Source organism: Oncorhynchus nerka, linkage group LG12 (genome assembly GCF_034236695.1).
Source record: "Oncorhynchus nerka isolate Pitt River linkage group LG12, Oner_Uvic_2.0, whole genome shotgun sequence".
NCBI classification, from domain to species: domain Eukaryota; kingdom Metazoa; phylum Chordata; class Actinopteri; order Salmoniformes; family Salmonidae; genus Oncorhynchus; species Oncorhynchus nerka.
The window spans coordinates 61532578-61550819 of NC_088407.1; the positions used below are offsets into that span (position 1 = coordinate 61532578).

At 45.2% G+C, this 18242-nt stretch overlaps 1 protein-coding gene across 1 annotated transcript in view; it reads left to right on the top strand.

Annotated features, from left to right (window-relative positions):
* LOC115138521 (echinoderm microtubule-associated protein-like 5) overlaps positions 1–18242 on the top strand; it is a 59496-nt gene that overhangs the window by 35493 nt on the left and 5761 nt on the right. Inside the window, exons 10-42 of the mRNA XM_065025712.1 lie at positions 227–439; positions 530–697; positions 1360–1466; positions 1610–1728; positions 1894–2080; positions 2346–2451; positions 2871–2964; positions 5563–5663; positions 5763–5956; positions 6228–6339; positions 6539–6666; positions 7464–7605; positions 7728–7880; positions 8400–8531; positions 9384–9472; positions 9836–10012; positions 10456–10657; positions 10814–10940; positions 11322–11336; positions 12038–12116; positions 12452–12581; positions 12772–12870; positions 13305–13325; positions 14217–14390; positions 14521–14729; positions 15165–15322; positions 15520–15634; positions 15750–15938; positions 16082–16254; positions 16390–16552; positions 16663–16766; positions 17417–17570; positions 18098–18198. Of these exons, the coding sequence (XP_064881784.1) occupies positions 227–439; positions 530–697; positions 1360–1466; positions 1610–1728; positions 1894–2080; positions 2346–2451; positions 2871–2964; positions 5563–5663; positions 5763–5956; positions 6228–6339; positions 6539–6666; positions 7464–7605; positions 7728–7880; positions 8400–8531; positions 9384–9472; positions 9836–10012; positions 10456–10657; positions 10814–10940; positions 11322–11336; positions 12038–12116; positions 12452–12581; positions 12772–12870; positions 13305–13325; positions 14217–14390; positions 14521–14729; positions 15165–15322; positions 15520–15634; positions 15750–15938; positions 16082–16254; positions 16390–16552; positions 16663–16766; positions 17417–17570; positions 18098–18198 (4435 nt within the window). The remainder of the gene's footprint in view (positions 1–226; positions 440–529; positions 698–1359; positions 1467–1609; positions 1729–1893; positions 2081–2345; positions 2452–2870; positions 2965–5562; positions 5664–5762; positions 5957–6227; positions 6340–6538; positions 6667–7463; positions 7606–7727; positions 7881–8399; positions 8532–9383; positions 9473–9835; positions 10013–10455; positions 10658–10813; positions 10941–11321; positions 11337–12037; positions 12117–12451; positions 12582–12771; positions 12871–13304; positions 13326–14216; positions 14391–14520; positions 14730–15164; positions 15323–15519; positions 15635–15749; positions 15939–16081; positions 16255–16389; positions 16553–16662; positions 16767–17416; positions 17571–18097; positions 18199–18242) is intronic.

Genomic DNA, 18242 nt, shown 5'->3' on the forward strand with positions numbered 1-18242 from the left:
AAATACATTTGAATCCCTTCCCCCTTCTAATATGAATGTATTGAGACGATTATGATGTTTATTCTTTTCCGTTTGGTCATTGTCCATAATTGACGGTTACACAGTTATACGATAATTGTGCCGGCCCTACATATGACCATGAGACAACATTGTCATGATGACTAATGTGCTGCTCATTTGATGCTTTAGTTGCACATGATGGAGTTATTACTGTCTTTCTGCACAGGCGGTAAAGAGATCACCAACAGGGAAGAGCTGAAGCTGGTGCAGTGGTCCTCGTGGACGTGTGTGCTGGGCCCCGAGGTCAACGGAATATGGCCCAAGTACTCGGAGATCAATGACATCAACTCTGTTGACGCCAACTTTAATAATCAAGTTTTAGTAACCGCAGATGATTATGGATTAGTGAAACTATTACGGTACCCGTGTGTAAGGAAAGGTGAGGATTTCCATGGGTTCCTCTATTCGTGGACGTTGTCAGTTCATGCATTCACAAATTAACCTGGAACTACTCTTCTCTCTATCCCAGGTGCAAAGTTTAAAAAGTATTTAGGTCACTCTGCCCATATAACCAATGCCAGGTGGTCACATGACTACCAGTGGGTGATAACCATTGGTGGAGCTGACCACTCAGTGTTCCAGTGGAAGTTTGTCACAGACAGAAAGATGAAGGAAGCTCTTCACATAGCACCTCAAGGTACGTCGCTGTCCCATTTCTATTACTGCCCTCGTTCTATTCTATAGCATCACTCCTGCTCAATGTGAATATGACTCTGACGTGCAGCGAAGTCTGTGATCCTTCCCCTTGAAGGAGGTTCCTTATCCCAGCTAAAAGCTTTCCACATCAGCTCATAGAAGAGCACTTTTGTGTTTGTGTACAGCACCTACAACCTTGTCCTCGTTTGTAAGTCATGTTTCTCAACTAAATGGTCTCAGACAGAGCCGCGCTGCGCTTTGTCAAATGAAACCACACACTAACTGCCTTTCCATTTCATTTTCCTAATGGACCAGCGAGTACCGGCCTGGCAGTGCCAGGGCTACTCACTGCCTGGTCTTGGCACGGCCAACCGAGTCTCTCTGCATCAGCATTTTTATGTCTCAGTCTGAGTAATAGGGCTGTGGAACGGGGCAAGCAGTCCACCAATTAGTGGACTTTTAAAAGGCTTGCTTGATGAATATGAGATGTCATCTTCACCCAGCAAACTAATTGCTCTGTGATCCACTTTGGTGTTGGCTAAAATGGTACTCAATACTGGTTGTCTGCTAGTTCTGGATTAGTGTGTTTAACCCTATTGAACAGACTGATGTGGGAGCAGCTGGGTGGTAGAATAGAAATGATGTAGTCTTCTTCTCCCGCAGAGACGTTGGGCGACTCCAACAGTGAGGAGTCGGACTCGGACCAGTCAGACGTGCCTGAGATGGACTCCGAGATCGAGCAGGAGACACACCTCACATATCGGCGGCAGGTTAGTGACACAACACCTGCTCTCCTCTCAGATGGCTTTGCCTTTGAAAATGACACATTTGTGAACATTGCATATGAAAAACAATTGATGTTACATTGAGTAAAAACCTTAACAGATTCCTCATGTTGTGTTTCCATGTCCAGGTTTACAAAGAAGATCTGCCTCAGCTCAAAGAGCTGTCCAAGGAGAAGCACCGTGCGGTGGCCATGAAGAAGAGGGAGAGAGCACCAGGGAGCGGGTTGAAGCTACACTTCATCCACGGGTTAGGACACCTCATTACCATCATCCATGGCAGCACCACATACCATCATCCATGGCAGCACCACATACCATCAAACATCACACAAGCAAGAGATAGATTGTGACTGATATTAATCATTCATTATTATTGATCTCAATAATTGCTCCCTGTGTTGTGGTGCTCCAGCTACAGAGGCTACGACTGCAGGAACAACCTGTTCTACACCCAGACAGGGGAGATGGTGTACCACGTGGCGGCCGTGGGGGTGGTGTACAACCGACAGCAGAACACCCAGCGCTTCTACATGGGCCATGACGACGACATCCTGTGCCTGGCCATCCACCCCCTCAAGGACTATGTAGCAACAGGCCAGGTAAGTAGAACTGCTACCAATGAACTATTCAGAGACAGGGATAGAGTAGCAACCCCTCTCAGGGCCTAAGGGTAGAGAGGCTGACCTCTTAAGGGTGCCTTTGGGAGATGGAGGCTCATATGCTTATGGTGCAGAGTAACCAAAGATGATTTCCTACTGCCAAGACTGTGCTAAAACGATTGAATTGTCATGAATGGGTGTGGAAGTTGCTGTGGATGAGTGGAAGCATTATGTGGAAGCTAATTGTATTCTTCTGTCTGTCCAGGTGGGGCGAGACTCTTCCATCCACGTATGGGATACAGAGGTTATGACACCCCTGTCTGTGTTGAAAGGATTCCACCAACTGGGAGTGTGTGCCTTGGACTTCTCAGGTAATACCCCAGAGTTGTTTACAGCTGCTTTCCATACACTCTCCAGATAATGTAACACATTGAACACAACAACGATCCATTTTTGCTTTAATCTAACCTGACATTCTCAGTCAGCCATGAAGAAAAATAACTCTTCCTTCACACAGGAGGGGCGAGTTAAAATCTGTGCCAATTTAAGAGCATCGCTCTGAACAAACATGTTACAGAGATAGTGTACTCTGGCAGGCTGGCACATCAAGGAAAAGGTGCTCATCTCTCTCCCACTAATTGGCCACAGACAGAGGCATAGCTGCCATTACATGCCATGGATCATACCAGGGAGCAGGCTAGTTTACTGTTCCTCACAAAACAAGAGTAAATAAGAAGCCTCCCTGTGAATTTTGTATTGAATGAAGTTGTGTTTTGTTTTTCTTACTCAGCGGATGGCAAGCGGTTGGCCTCGGTGGGGCTGGATGACAACCACACCATTGTCCTTTGGGACTGGAGGAAGGGGGAGAAGCTCTCAGCCATCAGGTTGGTACAGTACAGTGGCTGTTATGGCATCTCAGATGAGCCATTCAGATCTCAACAGCTGTCTCCTTGATAGGCAGAGACTGGAGAGGTCAAAGGTCAAGATAAGTTCTAGTGGGTTGACATGCTTTAGGAACACTGCGCTCTTACTGATGAAAAACAAGAACAGAGAATGTTTTCTGTTTTCTCTGTGAGTTAGCTCGTGTTATACATGCTGATCTCATAATACTAGTTTTGGTGCAGATTCAGTTTGGTTGTAGTCATGGAAATGTGAGATCTTTGTCCACAGGCTATAACCCGGTCAGTAGTCCCTGCAGGATAAATTAGTCATCCAGCCCCACTGATTCACAGATACGTGTCCAGCCATGCAATGTCGAGCATCTCAACCATCCCCTGGCCATTGTACAGTACAGGCTCCAGAGCTGAGAGAACAACAACAAGTACATCAATGCTCTCGATCTAAACCTTCCCTTTAATTCTCTAGACAACTTGAGCACCTCCACTTTAAATGTGGACATTTATATAGGAGGGTTCACTGGTTGATTGATAAAGAGAGGAGAGAGGGGAACCACCCTGCAGACTTTCTGAATAGAGAACACTTGGCCCTGCCAACTCACAGTTGAATGATTAAAGTGTATGTCTGGAGCAGATCTCCTGCCCATCCATCTTAACCTGGATCCATCTTAACCTGGATCCATCTTAACCTGGATCCATCTTAACCCGGATCCATCTTAACCCGGATCCATCTTAACCCGGATCCATCTCTACCCGGATCCATCTCAACCCGGATCCATCTCAACCCGGATCCATCTTAACCCGGATCCATCTTAACCCGGATCCATCTTAACCCGGATCCATCTTAACCCGGATCCATCTTAACCCGGATCCATCTTAACCTGGATCCATCTTAACCCGGATCCATCTTAACCCGGATCCATCTTTACCCGGATCCATCTTAACCCGGATCCATCTCAACCCGGATCCATCTCAACCCGGATCCATCTCAACCCGGATCCATCTCAACCCGGATCCATCTTAACCCGGATCCATCTTAACCCGGATCCATCTTACCTGGGTTCAGACTGCATTCACCGTGGGCGCTAATCTCAAATTAAAAGTGCCCGTTTAGAAATAGACAATTATGTAAAATCGAAATGGCAATTCAAACGAGCAAATATCCAAAATAGTCATCTAGCATCTATATCCAAAATAGTCATCTAGCATCTATATGGGCACCCCCATTTCTCCCAGTCTTCGCTGGTCTTCTTCCTCTATGGCTTTGCACTTGATATTCATAGCTATAATACAGTCTATTGGAATTCATTCAGGCTGGTTAGAGCCTGCGTGCCGTAGCTGTTGTGTACTGTGCTCCCGTGGCAGCTCAGAGACAGCTTGGAGCTGCACTAATCTCCTTTGCAGGCCCTGGTGGGCAGTGCAGTGAGGCGGACAGAGGGAAATGGGGCCTGACAGAGCCTGCCTTGTGCACTGCACTGCCTAGTCCTCAGCTGGGAGAGGAGCATGGTGAGGGGAAGAGATAGAGTAGAGGGAGGAAAAAGAGAGAGGGGGAGGAAGAGAGAGGGATGGAAGGAAGTGAGTGAGAAGGCTTGAAAGGGATCGAGAGATGAAGTAGGTGTCAGTTCTGCTCTGGCCTCAGTGAGTGAGAAGGCTTGAAAGGGATCGAGAGATGAAGTAGGTGTCAGTACAGCTCTGGCCTCAGTGAGCTTGAAAGGGATCGAGAGATGAAGTAGGTGTCAGTACAGCTCTGGCCTCAGTGAGCTTGAAAGGGATCGAGAGATGAAGTAGGTGTCAGTTCTGCTCTGGCTTCAGTGAGTGAGAAGGCTTGAAAGGGATTGAGAGATGAAGTAGGTGTCAGTACAGCTCTGGCCTCAGTGAGCTTGAAAGGGATCGAGAGATGAAGTAGGTGTCAGTTCTGCTCTGGCCTCAGTGAGCTTGAAAGGGATCGAGAGATGAAGTAGATGTCAGTTCTGCTCTGGCCTCAGTGAGCTTGAAAGGGATCGAGAGATGAAGTAGGTGTCAGTTCTGCTCTGGCCTCAGTGAGCTTGAAAGGGATCGAGAGATGAAGTAGGTGTCAGTTCTGCTCTGGCCTCAGTGAGCTTGAAAGGGATCGAGAGATGAAGTAGGTGTCAGTACTGCTCTGGCCTCAGTGAGGGCCATGTAGTGATGCAGCAGCTCAAAGGCCAGTGATTAGGAGCCATCCCAGAGTGCACTACGCTCCATTGGATCAGACAGGAAAGGCCAGTGATTAGGGAGCCATCCCAGAGTGCACTACGCTCCATTGGATCAGACAGGAAAGGCCAGTGATTAGGGAGCCATCCCAGAGTGCACTACGCTCCATTGGATCAGACAGGAAAGGCCAGTGATTAGGGAGCCATCCCAGAGTGCACTACATCTCCATTGGATCAGACAGGAAAGGCTACTGATCCTTATTGTTCATATGTGAAGTGATTAAGAGCCCTTAGGGAGGGTGGCAGCCACACTATGCAGATGCACTGTTTACTAACTGCCTTCTAAGTGTATTCCTCTTCCATTTCAGATCCACAGTATTTTTGTGTGAATGGAATTAATGCAATCATTTTTCAGGGGAAGCAAGGATAAGATTTTCGTCATCAAAGTGAATCCATACTGTCCTGACAAGCTCATCACAGCAGGAATAAAGCATATGAAGTTCTGGCATAAAACAGGTAAGAGACCCCAAAGTCAGATGAGAGTTGACTCAGCAGTGTCTCGATGAACGGTGTGATGTGTTGTCATGTGAGTTACTGACACAACCTCTCTTTCAGGTGGTGGTCTGATCGGGCGTAAGGGCAACATGGGGAAGACCGAGACGATGATGTGTGCTGTGTATGGCTGGACAGAGGAGATGGTGTTCTCAGGGACGTGCACAGGAGACATCTGTATCTGGAGGGACATGTTCCTGGTGAAGACAGTCAAAGCCCATGATGGCCCAGTCTTCAGTATGCACGCCCTGGAGAAGGTACTGGAAGGGAAGGGGTTAACACACTGGCCATTTGAAATGTCAAATAGAGTCGGCTCTCTTTCTATCTCTCTCTTTCTTCCTCTCTCGCTATCTCTGTTTCTCTCTTTGTTTGTGCCATTACAATTCTGATGGTGTAGTATTGTCAATGAAGAGAGTACTAGAATTGTATTATTTCAGTTGTCAGTTTTATACGAAGATGCTATGTGAGTGATTAAAGAAGAGAGATTCTAATCTATCTCCTGTTCTCTCGTGACGTTCCACTCTGTAGGGATTTGTGACCGGCGGGAAGGACGGCATAGTGGCTCTGTGGGACAACACCTTTGAGAGATGCCTCAAGACGTACGCCATCAAGAGAGCAGTCCTCGCTCCAGGCTCCAAAGGTAAAAAGACCACCGTTCTCTCATACCGCCGCCGTGGAGCCAATCACATTACATACTGGGCTCATAGCTCCAACGCCAATGGAATCATTCAGTGGAAATCCATTTAAACACTCAATCCGTTTAGCTTTAATGAAGATTGCTTCCTCTGACGCTGGTTAAAGTGAAGGTCTTTGACGTTATCCTATAATTCACTCTATAGGGTTGCTGTTGGAGGACAACCCTTCCATACGTGCCATATCTCTTGGTCATGGTTATATACTGGTGGGGACAAAGAATGGCGAGATTCTGGAGGTGGATAAGAGTGGACCCATCACCTTGCTGGTCCAGGTGAGCGGATACACAGAGTTACATACAGTGTCATTAAAAAGTCAACTGTCTGTCACAAATGCCACAATGACCAGCACACGTGCCATGCTCCAGCTGTAACTCCGGCCAGCAGGGATGTGTCAGCCAGGTTTTTGCTGTTTGGTTTTGTGGGAGCCAGTGAGATGTCAGTAATGAAGGGGTCAGCTGGGGGGCACATTATTTTGGGGTTTAAATCCTGCAAACAGACTGGCAGTGAGGGGAACTGTCCCATCACTTTGGAAACCATTGTAAAACTACTGTACACTACAGTTGAAGGCATTCAGTTGTACAACTGACTAGTTATCCCCACTTCCCTTTCCCTTTCCCTGGATTAATGTTGCAGAAAAAGTTAGGCAACTTTTTACAAGACTGATACATTTGCACTGCAGACTTTTAATTTTGTAAATTCAAATTCCCCAGGCCTCCTTTGACCCATAGGAAACCCAGAACTAATGCTATTGATTTATTTTGTCAAATGCTCTAGAGCAAATGAGCAATTTCTTATGGGTGAAGCCAAGCAACAGAAGCAATGGCTCCTCCATTGATTTTCATGATGCACTTAATAATTCTAACAATAAATCTGTGGATGTGTGCTTGCCAAATACAAGGCTGTGCTAGACGTGTATTTATTTAACTAAGTATATAAAATATTTTATGTAGGGGTCAGAGGATGGTTCACCCTATAAAATGTGGTTCCTTACTCCTTTCTCTCTGACCTTGATTAGGTTGAACTGAGCTGCACTGAATTCAATGATATTATCTATTTGATGGGTCCACAGGGTCACATGGAGGGTGAGGTGTGGGGCCTGGCCACTCATCCTCATCTCCCTCTCTGTGCCACTGTCAGCGATGACAAAACCCTGCGTATATGGGACCTGTCCCCCAGCCACTGTATGCTGGCTGTACGCAAGCTCAAGAAAGGTGAGTCACTCAACCCTCAAAATAGAGAAGTCTATGCTACATTCATTCACCTCCTTCCTTTCTTTCTGTGGTGCATTCTTACAGTTATTAGATGCATTGGTACTAACTGACGTCCTCCATAGGGGGGCGCTGCTGCTGCTTCTCCCCTGAGGGCAAGGCCCTGGCGGTGGGCCTGAACGACGGCAGCTTCCTCATCGTCAACGCAGACACCCTGGAGGACCTCGTGTCCTTCCACCACCGCAAGGACATAATCTCAGACATACGCTTCTCACCAGGTCAGATGCTCGCCTCCCTCCACCTCTCCCTCTCTTCATCCCTCCCTCCCTATAAACCCCATCCAGATATTCTTCCCTGAGGAAAGAAAGACAGAGTGTAAAAGTGAACTTTCTTAAAAATAAATCAAAAATAGGCAGAGATGTGGCCAGGTATTCATATTTCCCCCTGCTGTGAGGAGAAGAGGTATTGCTGCAGGCTTGACCCAAATACACTACTGTATGTAACAAGGCCAGGCAGGGAGAGACAAAGTCTGTCTGAGTGGGAAGAGAGTAGTGGGGGAGGATAAAGTGAGAGCTAGAAACTAAACTCTCGATCCAGTTTCCCAACACATCACTGATAGTAACTTAAAAGGGTTTCAAGATAGTTGTTTTTGTTATAAAGAATTGTGACCTCATACTGTAGATATGGAGTCAGAGTTTATTTTATTTGTGTTGTCTTGGCTGCTGATCAGAAGGTCTGTCAGTCTTGTGAAACACATGAGGAAACCCTTTTGAAACATGGCTGCTGTGTTTATTCAGGTGCAGGGAAGTACCTGGCGGTGGCGTCGGGCGACAGCTTTGTGGACATCTATAATGTGATGAGCAGCAAGAGGGTGGGGGTGTGCAAGGGGTCCCTAATCTACATCACCCATCTGGACTGGGACAAGAGAGGTAAACATGTTGGTTTAACACCTACATCACCCATCTGGACTGGGACAAGAGAGGTAAACATGTTGGTTTAACACCTAGATCACCCATCTGGACTGGGACAAGAGAGGTAAACATGTTGGTTTAACATCTACATCACCCATCTGGACTGGGACAAGAGAGGTAAACATGTTGGTTTAACACCTACATCACCCATCTGGACTGGGACAAGAGAGGTAAACATGTTGGTTTAACACCTACATCACCCATCTGGACTGGGACAAGAGAGGTAAACATGTTGGTTTAACACCTAGATCACCCATCTGGACTGGGACAAGAGAGGTAAACATGTTGGTTTAACATCTACATCACCCATCTGGACTGGGACAAGAGAGGTAAACATGTTGGTTTAACACCTACATCACCCATCTGGACTGGGACAAGAGAGGTAAACATGTTGGTTTAACATCTACATCAACCATCTGGACTGGGACAAGAGAGGTAAACATGTTGGTTTAACACCTAGATCACCCATCTGGACTGGGACAAGAGAGGTAAACATGTTGGTTTAACATCTACATCACCCATCTGGACTGGGACAAGAGAGGTAAACATGTTGGTTTAACACCTACATCACCCATCTGGACTGGGACAAGAGAGGTAAACATGTTGGTTTAACACCTACACTGACTGGAATTGAACCAAAGCCATTGTATTTCAGGCAATTGTTACTGTTGGCTCATTCACAATGTGTTGAAATCCTGGGTAAATAAATAGTTGTTTTGTGTTATTCCAAGTATAAAACTGAATGATAATGCTACAAACGTGTTTAATTTGTAATCTGATTCAATCTTAACTGTGTTCTCTCATTCACAGGAAAACTACTTCAAGTAAACACTGGTGCTAAAGAGCGGTTATTTTTCGAAGCTCCACGGGGGAAGAAGCAGACCATTCCTGCTACCGAGGTAAGCACAGCACAGACACTGCTGCCATGGCTCATGGCGTTGTGGTGGGTATAGAGGGGCTGGCCTACTTCCTCCCCTGGCATGTCACAGGACGGCGCGGGAAGGGCATTCAAGCATTAACACGGCCCACTTTTCACCAGCATCGTTCTCATTCTGGCAATTTCAATGGGATAGTGTTTTTAGGGCCTTATACTGTGTGACATTCAGACACCTTGTGAGACACAGAGAGCGGGGGGCACTAAGAAGATAGGGGTTAGAGATGATAGAGTCTGTCAGGCTGGTGCTGTGTCAAATCTCATAGGAACCACTGGTGTCCTCCTCTCCTCCTTTCTCGCACTTCTCCTCACTCCTCCTCTCCTTCAGGTGGAGAAGATCGACTGGAGCACATGGACTTGTGTGCTCGGGACGTCCTGTGAGGGGATCTGGCCTGTGGTCAGTGAGGTTACCGAGGTGACTGCTGCCTGCCTTAGCAACGACAGAAAGGTGCTAGCAACGGGGGATGATCTGGGATACGTCAAGCTATTCAGGTATCCTGTCAAGGTAAGACACTGTTAATAATATTTTATTATAATATAATAAATATTATATTTGAATGTCCTCTTGCCCTTACTGGAATGTAAACCCTCTTAAATATCTTAAATAACCACACAGCACCCAAGCCCCCCCCACCCTACCCCTCTAAAAAAACATAAATATAAACACCCTTGCACAGACTCGCACTTTACTTTTTCCTACTAGCACTGACCTTTGTGGATAGTTACTTTATTGAAGAAAAAATGACTTACTGTGACTGAGATGCTTGTATGTGGTTGTCCCACCTAGCTGTTTTAAGATGAATGCACTAACTGTAGGTCGCTCTGGATACGAGCTAAATGACTATTTCATTTTAATTATAAAATTGTAACATTTACACTAATGTAATGTTAATTCTATGCTAATGTTAAAACAATTTTATTTTAAGTTAATGCTTCTTTTGCCCACAGGGAAAGTATGCAAAGTTCAAGCGCTACGTGGCCCATAGTACCCATGTGACTAACGTGCGTTGGACGCATGATGACGGTCTCCTGGTGACGGTCGGCGGGGGTGACACGTGCCTCATGATCTGGACCCACGAGGCAGAGGGGCACCGGGAGGCCAGACATTGTGACAGTGAAGAGTCGGACATCGAGAGCGAGGATGATGGGGGTGAGAAATACACCCCAAGCTAAACCGGGGGCTTCAGTCTGAAGTCCTCACAGAGTCACTATCTACGGATATATTTAGCCTCCCTCTAATACGTCATTCTATGTAGCCTCCCGTAGATGGTAAAAAGGCTGTGTGATATTTTCTGTCATTGGCCAGGTTATGACAGTGATGTGACGAGGGAGAATGAGATCAACTACACCATCAAGGCCTTATCCACCAACATGCGTCCCATGACTGGGGTCAAACCCCACCTGCAGCTGAAGGAGCCGTCTGTGGACGAGAGGTAACGAACCACAGGACTGTGGAGAGACACCCAAGGGATCCAATCTTTTTCTTTTCTTTTTCTTTTGAGCTTTCTTTATTGGACACATGATGGACAAATCTTGAACAGTCAAAATACTTTGAGCCAATCAGTTTAAAGTGAAACGAGATGTAGTGAAAGCACAGCCAATTGGGGACTCATAGTGAATGTATCAAAGTGAGACCAAACGGTCCACCAACTCAATTTGTGTCAATTCAAATTTACTCAATCACGTTTATTTTTTGCCTTTACGTGAATTCATACTGCCCATTTGAGGATAACCTCACCTCTCTCTTCTTCTCTCTTCAATGTCTGTCCATCTGTCTCTGTCTGTCCTGCTCTCCTCTTTCATTCTACTTGAAGGCAGGGGGTAGTCAGGTAAGAGACTTTACACAAGACATAACTATTACTTTAGGGAAAAGTACCTCTTGCTAGGCACAATATACTGTAAACCCTGAGATACAGTATCTCAGTTTCAGCTATCTCAAGTATCGATTGATAAAGGATGTTAATATATGTATTTCACATAACCTATTGTCCAAATAAGCCGTACATAAGGTCTTTATTTGGGTTTTGGAAATGTTTTTGGTTTCCGGCTATAATAAAAAATCATGTCTGCTTCAGTCTATGGTTGGACAACCCGTGCAGCATCTATGGGTGCTGGTTAGTGGTTGTCATAGAGATCCTGAAGGTGCTGGTTGTTATGGATACTCCGTGGTGCTGAATATGGTGTATTTTATGTCCTCAGTGGCTGCAGTGTCAGTGTTGTGTTACGCTGCTGTGTCGGTGGGGCAGCTGTGAACGCTGTGCTGTCAGAACCCCTGTTCTAATGTTCCCTTTCCCTTTGTTATCGCTGCCATGGAAGAGGGTCAAGGTAAGACACATCTCCTCTGGTCCATATTAAGTTCTGATTAAATATTTCAGACGCAAATTTCACTTGTTGAGTACATACTCAAGCTCAAGAAAGGTCTTCTGGAAATACGTGTTTCATGAATGTCTTGACTTGTATTTTGGATCTTTGACTTGAGAAAGATTGGTCGATGGGATCATACACAGCAGCTCCTCTTATTCTGTGTCAGACCTCCTGTTAGCAGGGCGCTGCCACAGCCTGAGAAGCTGCAGACCAACAACGTGGGCAAGAAGAAGAGGCCCATCGAGGTGAGACTTGTGTTACCTCAGGACAAATACACACGTCCAAATCATGTTTTATGGATGTTGGCTATTGCAACCCACCTATTTCATCAAGTGCGTTTGTCATTCAGCAAATGGGTTGGTCATTGTTTTGGTAATGCAATCCTTTAGAATCAAGTGTTCTTCTTTGTCCACTCCAGACCTCCTCTTCAGGGACCCTGATTTCATCCTAATTTCATTTTGAGGAAGTACATGCTCCTGCTGTTCTGCCATTCCTGGCACTGACAAAAAAGAAAATTGTCTCGCCCTCTGTAGCTATGGGGATTACCTCTGACCCTGGCCCTTTCACGACTCTCCCACAGGACCTGGTGCTGGATCTGGTTTTTGGTTACCGTGGCAATGACTGCCGCAACAACGTCCACTACCTGAATGAGGGGGCAGATATCATCTACCACACAGCTTCTGTTGGCATCGTCCTCAACCTAACCACAGGTGGGGGGTTAGAGTAAAGAAGGGATGGGCAGAGTTGTGTTCATCTGAACAGAGTTTTACAGTTCTGTTGAATGAGTCTTAATGCTGTTCTTTCAGATCCTAAATATGTTCTTTCATGTTCTTACGAGAACTGTCAATTCATATATATCTTTGTGTGCGTGTGCGTGTGTGTGTGTGTGCTTCCTTGCAGCCTGCCAAAGCTTCTATATAGAACATAGTGATGACATTCTGTGCCTGACTATCAATCAACACCCCAAATTCCCCAACGTGGTAGCAACTGGCCAAGTAGGTATGTTTGTGAGAGGTTGACCTCGTGTTTTTCTCCCTATATGTTGTAACTGTGTGTTCTGCTGGGGGACTACTGTGCTCCCCTACCCTCTCTTATCTGTGCTCTGAAGCAGCTAACCTGTATAATCACACGGTTGAATAAAAATAATCATTGTCACGCATGCTCTGTGCCTCGCAATCCACAGAAACCTATCAAACAAAGTCAAAGTCTGTAAACAACTGTTATTTGTCTGGAAAGAGAGAATCAAAAGCTGCATGTAGGAGCTCCTTGTACATTTCCCATGTGCCTATTGGCTCTTAATGAGGAAGACTACTACAATACAGTATGCTGACAAAAATCTTCTTAACACTTGGACTGTGTAAAATAGTGTCATAGAGTTGTAGTGGTGCCATTGATCTTACTAGTATTTTTGAACTATTTATTTTTCCTTACAGGTGATACTGGTGATATGTCAGGTAAGAACTAGTTTTGGTTAATTCCAGACAGCAGAGAATGTTGTTCTGAAGGAGAGGGTTTCAATAAACTAAAGGGAAAATATGAAGATGGTTTTCTTATGGTAGATTGAGAATATCCTAATCTTCTTCATACAGAGCATGGTTTAATTGATCGACAGCTACTCAGATACCTTCTACTACAGGTATCATCAACTAGATTCAGCCACGGGCTATTTTATTTTATTGAGCGGACGGTCAGGGAGCTGGAACATAATTACAAATCATTTGTAGACTGCAATTTGACCTCACGAATCCCAAACAGATATAATATTTGACAAAAACATGATCATTTCAAACCTTGCTTACATTTGTATACGATCACGTGTCTCTCTATTAAGTGTGGGATGGGAATACTTGGGAACAGATTAAAACAATTCTAATAACTGGTGTTTTTACAGACTTCTATGTCCGACATCAACATTTTTTTTCAAAATTATTGCTCAGAAAACTTGGGGGGGCCAAATCAAACCACCCGTGGATCAAATTCGGCCCGCGGGCCGCCAGTTGGGGAACCCTGTTCTGCTACATCCACAATGTATTATATTGATACACTGCCACCTAGTAGGTTAGATGGGAAGGTCAAATGTGCACCTCACACAAACTTGCTTGCTTTGAAGTATTTGCAGCTCTTGTTTGACCCCCACTTACATTAGTAGGCTACTTTATTCAAGGCACATTTTTATATGAATGTACCATTGATATTTAATATCCATGATCAACTATTTTTAATCAAAAAGTCACAATCACATAATCATTTCATTTGTGGATTTAGTTTGGGCCAAACGTTTCTGTCCTCTTCTCAGTCAGCATACATGAAGCTTGAATCTACAATTGTCTTGTTCCCTCCTTCAGCCACGTCGCCCTCCATTCACGTGTGGGACGCCATGAACAAGCAGACGCTGTCTGTCCTGCGCTGTTTCCACTCGCGGGGGGTCTGCTCGGTCAGCTTCAGTGCCACTGGGAAGCTGCTGCTCTCTGTGGGTCTGGACCCAGAACACACCATCACCATCTGGAAGTGGCAAGAAGGTAAACACCTGACACTGACTCAGTAGAGGCTATTCACCTCATCACGGTGCACCTGTTAGTGCCCAGCTGGAATTAATACAGGTCAATGTATCACCTACAGAGCTTGTTCTAATAAATCATTCTTCTTAAGGTGCCAACGTGGCCAGTCGGTCAGGCCACATTCAGCGGATCTTTGTGGCGGAGTTCCGTCCAGACTCGGACACCCAGTTTGTGTCTGTGGGTGTCAAGCATGTGAGGTTCTGGACGCTGGCGGGCCGGGCTCTGCTCAGTAAGAAGGGCATGATGAGTAACATAGAGGACGCCCGCATGCAGACCATGCTCTCTGTGGCTTTTGGGGCTGTAAGTCCATTCCCCACTCTCTATTGCCATATGATACCTAATCGGACAATACAGTTACCGCATATGCAATTTCCCCTATGGAATATGTATAATCAGCGTTAATATTTTTGACATTTGGCTTATTGTTAAGCCATACTATACTTATTTCATTTATTTCCTAATGACTTGAATTCATGTTGAAAACATTTGAATATAACCCACCTTTCATTTCAAAGGTATGACAATGGTGTGTAGTATGATATGATAAATGTAGAAATAATTACATGCATATAAAAGCCTATTGAATATACTTGGCTATGGTTAACAACGATGATACAGATAACAACGATGATAACATGCCATGTAATTGGTTCTTGTACTGCTTGATTGTCTGTGCAATGATCCTCTGCTCTTTCAGATCACTAGATAAGTGCAGTTTTTGTTTTTTTGTTTCAGAATAACTTGACATTTACAGGTACTATTAGTGGGGATGTGTGTGTGTGGAAGGAGCACATTCTAGTGAGAGTAGTGGCTAAGGCCCACACAGGGCCTGTATTCACCATGTACACTACACTAAGAGATGGCCTCATCGTTACAGGAGGCAAGGAAAGGCCGTGAGTACTGCTCCTCTCCTCACTGTACCAGCTACCACTATTGTTAGCCCTCTGAACTCAATAAACTGATTTGGATTAATTCATCTAAGTGTGCTATTTAATACGGTTTCTTACTCTCATTCCTAAATATGTTTTTGTAAGAAACCTGAATGGTTTACAGTAGTCACAACGGTGTTGTGTTTTGGTGCCCCCTATAGGTCAAAGGAAGGAGGTGCTCTGAAGCTGTGGGACCAGGAGCTGAAGCGTTGCAGAGCCTTCCGCCTGGAGACCGGACAGATCATAGACTGTGTGCGCTCCGTATGCAGAGGAAAGGTTAGGCTCTCCACCATCCACTGGGAATGAAGAATATGGTAATGAGTCATGCTTTGGTTAAGGATCAAGTCCACATCTGGATTTTTCATCCACATTTACCTTGTTTCTGTTGAAGGGTAAAATCCTTGTAGGAACGAGGAATGCTGAGATCATTGAGGTGGGGGAGAAGAACGCGGCGTGCAACATCCTGGTGAACGGCCACATGGATGGACCGATCTGGGGTGTGGGCACCCATCCCACTCGGGATGTGTTCCTGTCCGCTGCAGAGGATGGCACTGTGAGGCTGTGGGACATCCCAGAGAAGGTCAGGAGCCTCTGTGTGTCCTGTTAGCTTTTTGATGGAATCTTTCTTACAGATGTATTGTACTACTCATGTGTTGTGAGTGAGGCACTATAAGAACCTTGTGTGTTGACTTTCTCTGTGTTGAATTTTTTGGGGGGTAACAGAAGATGCTGAACAAGGTGAACCTGGGCCACCCAGCACGTACGGTGGCCTACAGCCCTGAGGGGGACATGGTGGCCATCGGCATGAAGAACGGAGAGTTCATTATCCTGCTGGTCACCTCACTCAAGATCTGGGGCAAGAAAAGGGACCGCCGCTCCCCCATCCAAGATATCAGGTGGGGGGGGGATCCCTATAAAAAAATCACAGTGCTTATTATGGGGAAACATGTCCCAAGTGTACTGAGTATTCTTCTCTGTGTTGGAACAAATGTCAGAGGACACATTTTCTACTGAACATGTTTCTTCCTCAGGTTCAGTCCAGATTCACGCTACTTGGCAGTGGGCTCCAGTGAGAGTGCGGTTGACTTCTACGACCTGACGCTTGGACCACAACTCAACCGTATTAACTGCTGCAGGGACATCCCCAGCTTTGTCATGCAGATGGACTTCTCTGCAGACAGCTGCTATGTTCAGGTAGAGGCACAAGATCTGTGTATCTAGGATTGTGCAAATGTGGACTAACTCTCCAATATGAAACTCTCACAATATTCAGACTGCATTATTATTTGCTATTACCCAAACAGATATCTACTGGTGCTTACAAGCGGCTGGTGTATGAGGTACCATCTGGGAAGCAGGCCACAGAGCAGGCAGTCATAGACAGGATAACCTGGGCCACATGGACAAGGTGAGTGTGTGTTATGTTAGGGCCATAGTAATCACACTACTGACGTGTCCATATGAAGTAATCCATACTGGGGACACAGGGGTTACACCCTGGCCTTTTCTCATTTGGGAAAAAGTCTGTTCTCTCCTCTGTGACCTGGAAACCGATAATTGGTCAAGTGGTCAAAGAGAGTGCCAATTAGTTAGTAGGCGAACGGAAGAGTGTCCTCGCCTCCTCGTTAGCCACCTTTCATCGAGGACAGTCATGTGTATCCTACCTGAGTTCTTCGTGGAAGAGTTTTGATATCTGTCACACCCCGTTTAAAGCAGTTGTTTTCTCGAAGGAGAAAAACATGCAACAGTTAAAAACGATATGTTACTTATCCTCACTTTGCATTTATTTTGGGATTCCTTCTTCCCTGTAAACATAATTTGCCTGTTGATGTGTGAGTAGAGTCTCATTTAATACAAGCGCATTTTCATCCATGTTCCTTCTCCTCGCCGCCTTTCCTCGATTACCTTTTGACCTTTTTCATAAGGAGGCGAGAGAGGACTGAGGAAAGAGGACACAGTAGTTGAGCAAATTCAAAATTGAGAAAAGGCCCGTCAAAGCACCACATGATCATTGGAGTTACTTCCTGTCTAACGTGTGATGTTTCACTGTCTGGTCAGTGTCCTGGGGGACGAGGTTGTGGGGATCTGGTCCCGTAACACTGACAAAGCAGACGTCACCTGTGCCTGTGTGTCCCACTCTGGCCTGAACATTGTCACAGGCGATGACTTTGGAATGGTAAAGCTGTTTGACTTTCCATGTCCAGAAAAGTTTGTAAGTATAATCTGTATTCTATGATGCTGATTTGTGTATCTGTGTAAATATTGAATTCTGGTTGAATTGTACCTTATGAATCCAAGATGGCAGAAATGTATACATTTACAGTTATAGAATAGAATATATTTCTTTATTTACGTCACTTACAAAAATGTAATACTGCATATTTTTTACAACTGCTAATACTTGTTGAATGACTACTCATTAATTGTATCATGTTGGACATTAGTCTACATTATTCACTTTGACTTAAATAAAATAGTAGCTTTCGACATTGATTTGAATGGAGTTATTTATTTTGCTGGTGAACTTCCACTAATGTGTTCCGGGCTTATGTTTGTGGTTTCAATGTGTACCATTCATGTGTCTGTGTGATGTTATTGTGCCTGTGGTTGACCAGGATGACATAATAACAGTGCCACCTAACCTACAGTATGCATCTATTCTAAATTCAGTCTAAATTTAGCTCAGCTACTGGTATTTTGCGGTAGCCATTTTGTTAAAACACTTCTTGTTCCCTGCAGGCCAAACATAAACGCTTTCTGGGCCACTCAGCCCACTTGACTAATATTCGCTTCACAAGTGGGGATCGCTTCGTCATTAGTGCTGGCGGGGACGATAGAAGGTAGAACTCCCGTCTCTATTCGTATAATATTCCTCTGAAAGTCT